The sequence below is a fragment of the Chiloscyllium plagiosum genome, unplaced genomic scaffold (assembly GCF_037043375.1).
Source record: "Chiloscyllium plagiosum isolate Xiang-an unplaced genomic scaffold, Cpla_swu_hap1 HiC_scaffold_9, whole genome shotgun sequence".
Classification (NCBI taxonomy): domain Eukaryota; kingdom Metazoa; phylum Chordata; class Chondrichthyes; order Orectolobiformes; family Hemiscylliidae; genus Chiloscyllium; species Chiloscyllium plagiosum.
The window spans coordinates 64,004,822-64,020,083 of record NW_028270147.1 but is presented as its reverse complement, the minus strand read 5'-3'; the positions used below and the strand labels follow the sequence as shown (position 1 = coordinate 64,020,083).

General features: G+C 39.1%; 1 protein-coding gene across 15 annotated transcripts in view; it reads right to left on the bottom strand.

Annotated features, from left to right (window-relative positions):
- Window positions 1–14,568, bottom strand: part of dock7 (dedicator of cytokinesis 7) — a 170,263-nt gene extending 155,695 nt beyond the window's left edge. For all 15 annotated transcript variants that reach the window (XM_043699462.2, XM_087990702.1, XM_087990698.1 and 12 more), the window contains exons 1-2: window positions 14,421–14,568; window positions 11,758–11,860 (exon numbers count right to left, since the gene is read on the bottom strand). In XM_043699462.2, the coding sequence (XP_043555397.2) occupies window positions 11,758–11,860; window positions 14,421–14,458 (141 nt within the window). In that variant the 5' untranslated portion in view covers window positions 14,459–14,568. The remainder of the gene's footprint in view (window positions 1–11,757; window positions 11,861–14,420) is intronic.
- Between the last annotated feature and the right edge of the window lie 694 nt (window positions 14,569–15,262).

Genomic DNA, 15,262 nt, shown 5'->3' with positions numbered 1-15,262 from the left:
TTCCCAAAATGCAGCACCTCGCATTTATCTGAGTTAAACTCCATCTGCCATTTCTCAGCCCATTGGCCCATCTAGTCCAGATCCTGTTGTAATCTGAGGTAATCCTCTTCACTGTCCACTACACCTCCAATTTTGGTGTCATCTGCAAACTTACTAACTGTACCTCTTTTGCTCGCATCCAAATCATTTATGTTAATGACAAAAAGTAGAGGACCTAGCACTGATCCCTGTGGCATTCCACTAGTCACAGGCCTCCAGTCTGGAAAACAACCCTCCACCACCACCTTTGAGGCAGTTCTGTATCCAAATGGCTAGTTCTCCCTGTATTCCATGAGATCTAACCTTGCTAGCTAATCAGTCTCCCATGGGGAACCTTGTCGAAAGCCTTACTGAAGTCCATATAGATCACATCTACTGCTCTGCCCTCATCAATCTTCTTTGTTACTTCTTCAAAAAGTTTGTGAGGCTTGATTTCCCAAGCACAAAGCCATGTTGACTATACCTAATCAGTCCTTGCCTTTCCAAATACATGTACATCTTGTCCCTCAGGATTCCCTCCAACAACTTGCCCACCACCGAGGTCAGGCTCACCGGTCTATAGTTCCCTGGCTTGTCTTTACCACCCTTCTTAAACAGTGGCACCACTTGAGCAATGGGATTCTGGCTATGAAAGGAATGTGTTCAGACATAATCACATTATATGATCCAGGTGACTGGAATACATAACCATGACTTTATTTGGATCACTGGCAGTTGAAGAGAGCAGGTAATATGAAAAATCGACCCTCTGTGTTTTTACCAATCTATAGAACTGGACAAGCAATTGAGAAACACTTGTTCTCGCTATCCAAGCATGCCTACTGATCTTGACAATACAAGTACTACAGACAGATTTAAGAATAACTAACCCAACACTGTGACTCCAAAAGAACAGAGAAGTCAGAAGCAGTAGGAGTACCAAGTGAAAACAGCAAAACCACTGAATTCAACCTGAGGTCTGCCAAGTCACCAAATTTATAATAATAAATAATTTCAATTTTACTGGACTCTAACTTATGTAATCCACCCTTCCCACTCTGTATTCAGCATGTTAACGTTGATTGCGTGCATGTGAAAGAGCTTTTTTTTAATCATTTTACTTAGACCAGATTAAATCAATAAAACATTCCTCTTCTCTTTTATAAAAATATCCAAGAAAACCAATCACGCCTTTTATTGTGGCAACACATAAACAGTTAAACACTCGCAGAATTGACAAGCATATCCATTGATTTTTTTTTAAATCCTGTTGTGGTCAAATGAAGAGCAGGAAAAGAGGGAAACCCATTCAACCGCTCATCATTTGTTCATTACAAAGAAGAGAGAAGCAGAGATGCAGACAGATTTTGGAAGGGAATTTGAGAGCTGAGAATCTAGGGAGATGCAGGGACCGCTGTCAATGGTGAAAAATTAAAATCAGGGTTGCACAGGAGGTTAGAGTTTGAGAAGTGCAGAGAACTGAGGATTGTAGAGGAGAACCCAAGGAATAGGAAGGCTAGGCAGTGAATGGGGTTTGAAATCAAGAAGGAGAATTTTGAAACCAAGCATTGATGGATGGAAGCCAGTGTCAGTCAGTGAGTTCAGGGTGATGGATGAACGAAAGTGAGAGGTGAGAGTTATGAAGTGACCAATAGAATTGTGAATTATATCAAATTTCCATAGAGCTCAAAGTATAAGCTTGGCAAGAGAGCATTAAAATAGTTGAGTGGAGGTAAAGGTTTTAATAACAAATAGGATAAGGCAATGACAGTAACCATAATGGTTCTTGGGTGGAAACAAGCAATCTTGGTGACTAAGATGGTGTGGGGTTATATGACCCTTATCCTTCTGAAATTTAACAAGGTTATATAATAAAAGAACTCCAGAGTGTTTTGCAATCAGGCCTAAATCCAAGGGAAACAATGAATAATAAAGACATGATTCAGTTTGATATTTTTGTTTTAAAACAAAGGTAGTTTAGGCTTTGCTGGACTGGAAACCAATGTAAGTCAGTGAACTCAAGAGTAATAGATGAACAGAACTTGGGTGCAAGTTAATAAAACCAAGGTTAAGAATTCAAGCTACAAAAGAGAAGTTCAACTTTCAAGAAGAAAATAAATCCATTCATTAGAAAATAGAAGTCTCTCAAAACAAGCTATACTGTAGAAATTTCAGACATAATACACACAATGATATAGATACGGTTGATTATTTTAAGACCATAAGACCATAAGACATAGGAGCGGAAGTAAGGCCATTCGGCCCATTGAGTCCACTCCGCCATTCGATCATGGCTGATGGGCATTTCAACTCCACTTACCCGCATTCTCCCCGTAGCCCTTAATTCCTTGTGACATCAAGGAATTTTATTTTATTTTATTCTATTTTATTAAACAGTGACCATATTTTATTGCATACCATATGTTACATTCTTAGCATCACCTCAACTGGGTCAGACATCAAGAGAAAGGGTCTGAAACAAATAATTGCAGTGATTTGGTTGGTTTATTTTTCATTTTCTCTTCACTAAATTGCTCACTTTAGAAATTAGATGACTTATTTGGATTTAATGTGCATATGCTGCTTTGGTTACTTATACTTAAACCTGTCAAACATTTGAACAAATCAGAATTTCTGAATGAACAGTTATTAATTAAGCCAAACCGAAAAATGAGATTTGGATATTTTCACTGTTAAAGATGTGCAAATATTTAGATGCGGCATACAGATTAACACTGTATAGAAAATATTGTTCAATCATAATGCAAGTTCATATATTAAGATACAAAATACAGGGTTAACATTGCAGGAATAACATTATAAAAAATTAACTGCATTCATGCAATACTAGTATTTATTTCAGCCCATAGGGTACAAGTTCACAATGCAAGAGAATGATCAAAGAGTTGAGAGAAATCTTTGACTTTATCAGAAAATCGCCAATAGAACTTTTAAAGCATCACTCAGATTCAATACAGTGCATAATATTCTATTCCCAGTCTCACAAACTGAGCAGAGTCAAGCTAATTTAGCAAACAAAAATCTAAATGATTTCACATTTGTCAAAAAGCCCCACGAGCGTTCAAGGAAAAAAATCCAACTCAAGCTCGGCGAAATTTTGCCAAGTGCTTAGAAGTTATAGAGGGAACAAATCAATTTAGAAAAGTTATATACATGTAACCCAATTCATAGTCAGCTTCTAGCAAAGCTAAATCCAAGGTCAAATGAATGGAATTCACTGGTCCAACTTGATTAAAATCCTAAAATTAGTGAAATCATTAAGTCTTTTCTCACAGATGTGCAAATAGGAAATAAGGCATCCACATATAAATCTTCTCTTCAAGAAATAAAGGATGTGATACTCCACTCTGCGGATGGTTCAACAATTTTAGCCAGTATATAATAAATCACAGATGTCAGCCAATACCAGATTGGTCTTCTGGTTTGTGAGGAGTGAGATATCAGCCAAGGCAATGCATAGTGTAGAAATGCAACTAGATTGTGGTCTTGGGTTGTGATGGAAATTAAATAAGGAAAATAAAATTTGGCAATTCTTTCTACTCCCAATCACTGCTCTCAGACTGCTTGGTGAATGTGCACACTTGTGCACTCCACATGTCAATTGCCAATTGACACTCAGAGTGTACTTTACAGGAACTGTCATTTACGTGAGTGACTAAAATATGGCCAGTTGCTATGGTACTGTAATACAAGTTAGCATCTTTGGAAAAATGAGAACAATAAGTTGGAAAAAGACAGTTAGTCTTTTTAAAAAGGAATATTATATACCAAGAATAAATTAAATATTGCCATACCTTGACATCACAGAAGATACACTGGCAGTATAAAAAACCCGTCGGGTCATGTTTACGCATGCAAGGCTATTTTATAAGATCTTCTATTTATCAATTTTGCTCATCCCTAAAGATCTGTGATTTAGCACGTATTTTTTTTATAGGGTCATATGGCATAGAAACAGGCCCTTCGGTCCAACTCGTCCTTGCCATACAGATTTCCCAAACTAAACTTGTCCCACTTGCTTGTGTTTGGTTCATATCCCCCTAAACTGTACCTATCAAAATGTCTCTTCAATGTTGTAACGACACCTGCTTCTACCACTTCCTCTTCCAGTTCATTCCACACACAAATCAACACAAAATGTTGTCCCTCAGGTCCCTTTCAAATCTTTCTCCTCTCACTTTAAAAATATGCCTTCTAGTTTTGAACTCCCCCACCCTATGGAAAAGGCCTTTGCCATTCACCTTATCCATGCCCCTCATGATTTTATACACCTCTATAAGGTCACCTCTAAACCGCCTACACCCCAGTGAAAAAAGTCCCAGCCTATTCAGCCTCTACTTATAACTCAAACCCTCCAGCCCCAGCAACTTCCTCGTAAACCTTTTCTGAACCCTTTCCATTTTAATAATATCCTTCCTATAGTAGGGCAACGAGCCCCATACACAGTACTCCAAAGGTGGCCTCGGCAACATCCTACACAATTACAACATGATGTGTCCCAATTTCTATACTCAATGGTCTTCTGCTTAAACTGTAAAGAACAGAACTTTGTTCATTAAAAATGTTGCTCCTGGGTGTTTTTTTTAATGGTTGATTGCAGATTGATACTAAATGAGACTACAGATTAGCTTCCCTACAGTGTATCCCTTCAGCCCAACAAGTCCACACTGACCTTCCAAAGAGTAATCCACCCAGACCCATTTCCCTCTGACAAATGTTTCTAACACTATGGGCAATTTAGCATGGCCAATTCACCTGATCTGCACGTCTTTGGACTGTGGGGGGGATACTGGAGCACCCAGAGGAAACCCACACAGACGCGTGCAAGCTCCACACAGACAGTCACCTGAGGCTGGAATCAAACCTGGGTCTCTGGCACTGTGAGGCAGCAGTGCTAACCACTGAGTGACCATGCTGCCCTATACTGCAGTTGATGTCAATGGTACTTCTGCTATAGGGCGTCTTTCGTTAACACAATTGGGCTTTTGCCCAAAACGTTGATTTTTCTGCTCCTCGGATGTTGCCTGAACTGCTGTACTTTTCCAGCACCACTCTAATCTTGACTCTGATCTCCAGCATCTGCAGTACTCACTTCCACAATTGGTTGTAATGCAACTGGGTGAATAGGGAACACTTTTTCTAAAATGTAAATTTTTCAAGTGCGTTGGCTATAACGCAATACATCGTCAACACTTTAAGTGTATTAGTATTGTGTGATTTTTGTACAGAGTGGGGCCACATAGGAACACAGCCACAACATAATAGCAGAGCTACCTGTTTGGGGTTAAGATTAACTAGAAAAATGAGATGGCATTGATGAATTGTCTTTCAGCAACTGTATATCCATTAAAGGGAATTACCTGTCATGGAGGTGTGATAACATGTCTGAAGAGGTTGATGGGAAAAAAGGGTCGTTCAGCACAGAGGTAGTGTCCCTATCTCTGAGTCAGGAAGTCCAACCTGAAGTCCCACCTGCTCTGCAGCAGTGTCATAACATGTCAACAAAGGTTGATTTAAAATACTGGAGTACTGAAGGATAGTTAGGAGACAGAGATCAGGATTAGGGTACTGCTGGAAAAGCACAGCAGGTCAGGCAGCATCCGAGGAGCAGGAAAATCGACATTTCAGGCAAAAGCCCACAGAGATCTAGAAGTGCATCTTGTGAATAGACCAACTATTAATGCTGAATTCTTGCCTTGTTTTCTACTTCATCAGCTGGCTTGGATCCAATTTAGCAGTCTACTGTTGATATAATTGTGAACTCTTGAGACTTACTTCTCACAAGCTGTTAACTACTTTCAATATAATTAGCTACTTCAATTGTACTTACACATTTTCAAACATTTATAGAACTATCATATTAATAGTCTACTGCATGTGCACCACTGGAATTGTTCATCAACTTCTGTATGAAGCATTATTTACATTTCAAAAAACAATAGCAGTTATATAATTAATCTATTTCTGTTTTTGAATCACTAACAAGGTGACTTGGTTTGGTGAATTGGTACTGCTCGTTGTCAACCCAAGGTGTAACAGACTAGGAAAGACATATAGTGGAACTGTCAAAGCCACTGAACGATCTGGACAATGGTGAGTCAGTGGAGAAGATAGAGCAAGATCAGCAGAAAAATGGTTCTCTGTTTTGAGAAACAAAATATTTAACTCACCGACCAAGTTTTGAATGGCAAGATAAGAATCTCATTAGGAATACTTAGTTGCCTATTTGCATCCATTTGCATGTATTAGCATGCCATTATTACCTAACCTCACCACTTTGATATCTGCTTCCCACTTCTCCAGTCACCAGATAAAAACTGCATGTGCCAATTCCTGACATGAAAGCAATAGAGGGTTCCTGATGATTTAACTTGCTGCTTGACCCTCTGGCCTTCACCTTAGACAACAGTCCCCATTATTTCAGGACACACTCCATGGGCTGCAATTGCCCTCACCCGCACCAGCATCTGCCCCTCCACCACATCTCTGTCTATAGATATTGATAGCAGATATGTACCACCACCACTACCCCCTCGTGGCACATCTTCAATTTACACAAAATATGGTTCTGCACTTCAGTGCTGACTTTGCAGCACACCTACATCTCTTGTAGCAATGTTACTGCCAGGAGACTTTGCACACAAGGAGAGGACCCATCGAATGGACCACGGTGCATCTCAAGGTTGCTCGTCTCGCATCCACTTGGATACTCACAGCATCTCTGCTTTGCCTTGCCTTTTTTGCTGTTTACTCTATCAGCCAGAGCTTAAAGGCTTGTCATGACTGCCAGCAGTCATCAGCCACAAGAGTGTATGGCACCAGGATACATCAACTTCATCTCACACACACACTGCGCATGATTCAACCAGATGGCCATGTCTCAAAGCCTAAGGGAAGCAGCCATCACTCAGACCAAAGCGGACAGATTTCACACAGGGTTTTCCAGCGCAGTAAGCCAAAGGCAGCATCTTACATCAGGAGGAGAAATTGAGGACTGCAGATGCTGGAAATTGGAGTCGAGAGTGTGGTGCTGGAAAAGCACTGCAGGTCAGGCAGCATCCAAGGAGCAGGAAAATCAACGCTTCAGGCAAAAGCCTTTGAAGGGCTTTGCCCGAAACATCGATTCTCCTGCTCCTTGGATGCTGCCTGACCTGCTGTGCTTTTTCAGTCCCACACAGCATCTTACATCAGTCCAGGGACTTGGGCAGTCAGGGAAAAGGTATTAATAATCATACAGCACTGAGAATCTCATACTGTATTTGTGCAACTTGGCTTCCCTTACATTCATCTGAATAAGGTTCCTATGTTAAAGGTCTATGTTGAAGCATTGCATGGCTCTCCTTAATCCCACTGTATGGAAGAGTAATCATAAATGTCCAGGACCAGGTGCCTCACAGGATGTTCACGGAGGGACGAGAGCTATCTTCTGCAACCATGGTTGATGAATCGATTATGCAAGTCCCTGAATACAGCCAAGTGTAGAGACAATGCAGGCTAATCTTCAAATAGGGCCACAGAGGTGCAGATGATGAGCTTCCTGAAGATAAGGTTGCAATACCTGCATTAGTTTGGGAGAAGCCTTGTAATGGGTGGCACGGTGGCACAGTGGTTAGCACTGCTGCCTCACAGCACCGAAGACCCGGGTTCAATTCCCGCCTCAGGCGACTGACTGTGTGGAGTTTGCACGTTCTCCCCGTGTCTGCGTGGGTTTCCTCCGGGTGCTCCGGTTTCCTCCCACAGTCCAAAGATGTGCAGGTCAGGTGAATTGGTCATGCTAAATTGCCCGTAGTGTTAGGTAAGGGGTAAATGTAGGGGTATGGGTGGGTTGCGCTTCAGCGGGTCGGTGTGGACTTGGGCCGAAGGGCCTGTTTCCACACTGTAATGTAATGTAATCTAATCTACACACCAAACAAATGTGCCACATAATCCTAGCATACCGTGTTTTGTGTGACCGTTGCAGGCAAACAGGGGATGTGATGGACTGTGAAGATCTGGGAGAGCAGCAGTTGGCTTCTGAGGAGGAAGATGAGGACATTGAGCAGGAGGAAAATCACCCTCAACAACGACAGAGCCATGCAGCGTCAGGCAAACAAACCAGACAGGACTTAATTGGCCCCCACTTCCAATAGATAAGAGTTAGATATGATTATCATTCACTGACTGTAAAGTATGACTGCTCAAAATGCAAGCAGTCCCATCTGTTCCCAGATGCGAATACACCTTTTGTTTGTTCCTTCTTCATTTTTGCTGTTGCTGAATGTAAGTGACAGTCTTTAACCATTTGCAGATTTTCCAGTCAGTGGTGATCCTACACTGAACAATTAGAAGATATTAGACCACACTGGATATTGGGGAAAATAGACGTACTTCGTTAGATAGGATGATGGCAAGATCAGGCAACCTGTGTAGTTTTTGTTCTTAATTAGCAATACATTGACAAATATGCCACTGATGTGCCCTGTGAAGTATTTCCTTTGGTTGCTCTCCCAGTACATGCACAATGAAGAACAACTCTGGGCTGGTAATGCTTGACCAGATGCATGGCTAAGTTTTAAATTTAGCACTGCCATTGGGAATCCAGAAGGTCCCTTCAGTCTTGAGTGCTTCCACCTTTGGCAAGAGGGAAGACAGGATAAGCAAGATGCCATAGAGTTGTGGTACCTCGGTAATGAGGCTAGCTTCGGAGAATAGCATGAAAAATCTCACCGGGGTTCGTGGAGAGAGAAACCCTCTTGAAACTCACCAAAATTGACGTTTAGTTGATTTTGGATCATATTCAGCCAATAAGATCAAACATTGCTCTACAACAAGGTAGTTAATGTCAGTAGAAATGGCATTAGAGACTCTACAATTTATTTTAGCATTTTTGGTCTAGGTAAGAAGATTCATCCTGGTCATTTTTTTGTGATCTTTATCCAATAATTTCTGTTCCATTCAAGGTTAGGGCAACATTATGCTTGGCTATGAAACCATTCGCACATAAATACAGTCAGTCATTTGGGTGAATTTTCCCATGGGCTTCAAAACCTCAACACTGGGTCCAGAAGAGGTCCTGAGCCCAATAATATCATCTTCCTGGGAGTGGACTCCAAACTGATTGCCTTCCCATTCACCATCCTCGGAATCAAATTCAAAACTCTAAATCCTGGAGTACTGATAGCAATTCTTTGATCATGCACCACAAATTATTTCTTCCCCCACCCCCGACTTCACACCTGTCATCCTCTTTACATTCATGATTTTTTTACCTGTGTTTTCTCATTTTCTAATTTATTAAAGAAAATTAATTTACTGTTTATTTCAACTTCTAAAAACAGATTCCTAAATTGGTAAAGTTATCAAACTCATGGAAGAAATGAATCCTGAAATATCTAGAAGTTTAGTATATTATCTCAAATAATGCCATGGTCACGGTGGGAAATTGAACAGTTTACTTTGGGCATACACTATCAGCATTGAGTACGCCTATGTGTTACAGCTTATACGCAGTTGAAGTCCCCTTACAAAAGAGACAAGAGTTCAATTCCTCCTCACTTCTAACCATTCCCAACCTGTTGTCCTTTATATACAATGATCACTCACACTGTCATAACAATAAAGTAACCTTCACATTATTACATTGGCCTGGATTTTGCAATAGAAATGGCAATAAAACTATTAGCTATCATTACTCCTCTGAAAAAACAGTAAATCATGGAATTCACACATGAGCAATTAAATGTGGAAATCCAGAAGGTGATGTCAGTGATTCAATGCTTCTTTATAAGGTGTTGCTTATGTACTTCCAGCCTATAATTAATTACTTCAATGTTTAAATTATTAGCTTCACTAAAAAGTCCCTTGAAAATGACACACCTTATCGAATAAGGTATAATCTAAGGTATCTTAAATTCGTAATGACTGTTGAATAACATTTCTATCACTGATAAACCTATTAGTTGAAATCTCAAATTTCTAAATTATGAAAAACAAATTCATATATTTTTGAAATTAGCTATTTTAAGCATTATGATATTTCAATTTTTATCTTAATCACTCATGTACAACACAACTTTTATTTTGCTCCCCGTAAAATTATATTACAAGGTGAAAGTATCTTCAGTGCTGTCAACATTCTGAGTAGCTGTCTATGAGAATTATTCAACGGGATTACCCTGTTTGACAACATCACTGTTGCTGAACACCTGTAGACTCCTTTCATTTGGTGATAGATGCAAATTAACATCAAAAAAGGTGAAATCCACACCACAGAGATCGCTAGATCTTCATGGGCAGCTTTCTTCAAAGTCAGCAGTGAGCAGCATTGCGTTGCCGCTGATCACAAAACCTGGACAACTAAGACAAATCATTGAAATATGTAGAACAAACATTAAGCAGATGTCTTAAATAAACCAATCAACTACATCAGTCAACATAAAACGTTGGAAACAGTTTACCAAGTATCAATAGAGTTAATATATCTGCTTATCTTTAGAATAGAAAAAAGATTAAAATTATTGTTCATTATTATACTAAAACAATGGATGTTTGGCAAGGCAATCATTCAAATTTCAGTTGTTCTTCCAGTAAAAAGGAGACCACTCTTTGAGCAGTGAATACAACATATTTAATACAACATATTTATCTTCCAGTACTGTCAACAGGTTTCCATTTTAAATTTTAAGCATTCTTTTCTCTTTTAACTCAATGATTAACCTATCCTTTTTTTCCCACTTTTACTGTTTTATTTCAGATTTTAAGTTTTTCATTGTTTTGTTTCAATAATTACTTATTTAGTTGTGGGAGGTTTAAGGACATCTTCAATTATCTTCAATTTCATTCCAGTTATTCAAAATGCCGGACTTTACTGATTGCCAAAACATGCAAACCAAATGGCAGTTCAGAAGTATACCTTCTTTGATAGAATCAGAACAGAAGAGACAAGCTATAAAAACTGATGGTTAACTTAGCTAACATACAGTGTTTGCAAAGATTGTCATAATGGCAGTCCAGCATAAGTCACAGAATTGAATTAGCTTAAAATAATTCAATAAATTCTAAATGTTTGGTTACCCACGTGTCACTAACGTGGGGGTAGACAAATCTGTGGAAAATGCCTTAAAAACATGTGCTGTTTGATGCGCTCTGTGTGGTATATAACCAGCTTGTTACTCATATTTACCTCATGTTAATTGTAGGCATTAGAATGGAAGTCCTATTACAAATTGTAAATTATTTCACTGTTCGGACTTTGAACTGTAAAGTTTAATTTGATTATTCAAAACCATATCATTGCAAAGATTTTGTTTCTTTGGAAGTATCCGGAATCTCAAACTTTGCCTACATTAAAGAAAAGTTACTATCCTCAGCCAGTAATAATTGTAATCTGTTTGTTTTGTCAACAATCACAACTGTTTGTAGATACCTTTACAGTGGAGCTCAAACCGTCCTCCTCCAACCTCCACACTCTAGTACTTTACAGTATGGATGGATGTATAGAAAATTAGGAACTGGTTATAGAAACCCTACTGTTACCTTGATGGAGGAGCAAATAACCCAGCATACATCTGAGATCAAATATAAGACTGTTGTTCTCTAATGGCTTAGCTACACTCTTCAGTAGTGTGATTACTAATTAAAAATTGAGGAAACATCAGATTTAACAAAAATATTTGATGAAGAAAAATAAAGGCCAACAATTTCTGAACATTCTAAAACATAATTTTTAAATTAACTTACTGAATGGTGAGAAATATTTGCCCCTACATTGAGGTTCTTGAGCAGCTGTGGTGAACTACCATATTGGCCAGAAATCTGCTTCCTTACTTCAGCTGCTACAGTCCTAGATGGAAGAAAAATACTCTACTTCAGAATATTGTATCAGGGATCTCAAGCATATTGTATTGTGTCCAGGTTAGATTCAGAACACATCAACATTTTTGTTAAAAGTACTACAGTACTATGTCAGAGTAACATTAGAAATGACACCATGAAATTTGACCTATGGAGAACGTGGGATCATGTGTATAAAACAAAGGCATGCTAAACCCTGTTTACAATATGTATCAGCTTCAGGTGCAATAATAAATAATGAAAGTTAGCAAATAAAACACTTATCATAGGTGACTCAGAATTTCAGAGAATTTGATAATTTACATGGGTCAAAGCAAAACCTTCAGGAAAAAAATGTTTTACAAATTAAATTTAATCTGATGTACAGGAGATGATTTGTAATGCTCTTGCTTTTCTGGTGAAAACCCCAAATTCTTCAATGCCTTCAATGGGCGGCACAGTGGTTAGCACTGCTGCCTCACAGCGCCAGAGACCCGGGTTCAATTCCCGCCTCAGGCGACTGACTGTGTGGAGTTTGCACGTTCTCCCCGTGTCTGTGTGGGTTTCCTCCGGGTGCTCCGGTTTCCTCCCACAGTCCAAAAAATGTGCAGGGTCAGGTGAATTGGCCATGCTAAAATTGCCCGTAATGTTAGGTGTAGGGGTATGGGTGGGTTGCGCTTCGGCGGGTCGGTGTGGACTTGTTGGGCCGAAGGGCCTGTTTCCACACTGTAATGTAATCTAATCTAATAATAGCATTAGCTATTTTGATGTTGAGTCATGTCAACTGAGAACATTCTAAGGTTGACTCTGCTCTCTGGTGAATTAACTGGTTTCAGGTTGGGTGTCAAAAATATATGATCTGGGAAATATTTTGATCCTGATCTCAATGGCTATATGGGAAAGGCATAATTCTTAATTAGAGAAAGGTACTGCTGTCCTCTACTCAGCTAATTTCTATAAACTACATTTGGATAAAACTCTTCCCTAGCATCCAATCATTATTAGAATTATTGGACAAAATAGAGTTAATATAAATCATTCTTCAAAGTCATTTTCTAAACTTTGATGTTAAAAGTTGTTTTGGAATGAGTTGCAGTGCAATGAAGCAATGCCAGACTTACATCATTCACAGAATTATAACCTTTAAATGAGTGATAGAAGCTGAGAATCAGAATGCATCAAGTTGGAAGTTGCAGGCCACAATTGGACCTTTTTTTTGTGTCACCTCTTTGGGTTCTGGGATTTCCTGCGGATTCCACAAATGAAATTCTCCAGCCACAAATTCCATGGTCAATAACATACTTTCCAATTTTTGATCGCATAGTGTAAAATGCCATCATTGTTTCATTTAAATTTTAGTATTTTAAAATCACATTTGTAATGTAGAATGATTCAAATAAAGATCCAATTTCTGTAAATCCTGAATACAGTTCTGTAAATTCCATTCCTCCCCAAAATTAAGTAATAATTCTGAAAAAAGTTTAAACATTACAACTCATGGATAGTTAAATAGTTTTTAAGTCTTTCAAATGAAATATTTTCAGAAACATTTTAAAAATATTTTATCTCTGCGCAGATGCAGCATGTTTCAATGGTGTTACTAAAAAGGTTTTTTCAATTCAAAAATATATATTTTGCAGACTTCCTTGGAATTAGCACACTTGATAATCCTTTAAATTTACTTGAGATTTAATGAGTAAAAGTGTATTCTGGACTTCAATCATCTTTTTAAAAACAATTTAAAACTTGCTCAAGTTGACTCTTCATTATCTTCCTGCGTGTGTAAAAACTCATATTTTAACAGTTCAATTACTTTTCACACTTAAATATTAGCTGTACCAGTTTCCCTGTGCACAAAATAACAGCATTAATTGTATCCTGTAAAAGTGAACCAGGAATAACAACACTGTAATGTTTGCTCGTGTACCATTTACTCGTGTACTTTTTTTTAACATAACGTACACTATTTATTGATGCAGCATGTCAGATGGCCGTTTATTTTATAATATTTAGTACACAGTGAAGAAAATTGTATTCTATTGAGTTACACTGTATCCATCATGACATTTTCTCTAGTGTTCTTCCCGACTGCATTTCGATTGCAGATTACATTTCACACCGTAGTGTTAAAACAATGTGCACCACATCCCATCATTGTGCCTAGCGATGCGCTTTCTGTCGAGTCTGTATCACAACACATCTCCTCACATTACAGTGGATTGTATAGTGAATGCTACTATTGTATAAGATGCTCTTGCACAGTATTTAAAACTGCCCTGATTTAATCGCAATCGGTCATTTATGATTCTGCAACATTTGCATTTATTCGTTATTATATATCTCCTGCATTATAGTTTATTAGTTGCAGCAAATTGATCATTCCTCCTGCAAATGCGATGCCCTATGCTAGGGTTTTTCTTTGCTCCTCTGGGGGTGACAAAGCGGGGGCCACTTGGGCTGGGCTGGGCTGGGCAGCCGGGGGTGCTCAGGCCTCCACTACCGACCGACCGCTGTTCAAGGGGCAGCCACGGTTCTACGGAGCAGTCGGTGGGGAGGGGGAGATCGTTTACCTGCTGATTTTCTGCGCGAAGGCGCGGCGCTCGGCCATTTGTACCAGCAGAAGAATCAGCGATCAGGGCGGCGGCGGCAGCAGCAGAAATCAGAGCCCCCGGCCGGAGGACACTGCAGGCTGGGGCCTCTACCGTAATATGCCCAAGATTGCCACCTCTACCATAATACACCGAAGACTGGAGCAATCGCCCACCCGGGAATGATCCCGTCGTCAGAGGTTCAGTGGAGGGACTCGCCCACTGTCATGCACTTTGGGAAGGTTTCTCCCATCTCACCTAAGCAACGATTGAGCATTACAACTAAATTCAGTGCCTAAACTGGCTGCAGCCAAAGGTGAAAATCAGCTCAGGTTACAGAAAGTTTTGCTGTATAAACATTAGGTGAGAACATAATCAGCCAATACTTGTCTGTTGTCAATTAGCTTATTGTCAAATGAGAAAATTAGGAATAGGGTAATATTGACAAATATTCACAACTGAAGAACATATGCTGACATTAAAATAGACCCTGTAAGTCAAAATAGTTTAATAGAAACACATAGTAATACAGGTTAGTAGAAAAAAGTGACAGTTGGAGAAATATTTTCAGCAGTGACTGGCTATACATCTAAATCTACTGGTAAATTATAAATATTTGTATTGACTAGTAATTTATATATACACAATTAATCCTCCTTAAGACTGGAGTTATACTTAGCATCATTACCAACAATGTCATTTTAGTTAATTAGCCTGCTTCATATTGAAACAAACACAGGAATTGCTGAAGAAGTTCAGCAGGTCTGGCAGCATCTGATGGAAGAAATCAGAGCTAATGTTTTGAGTCTGGTAACTTTGAAATT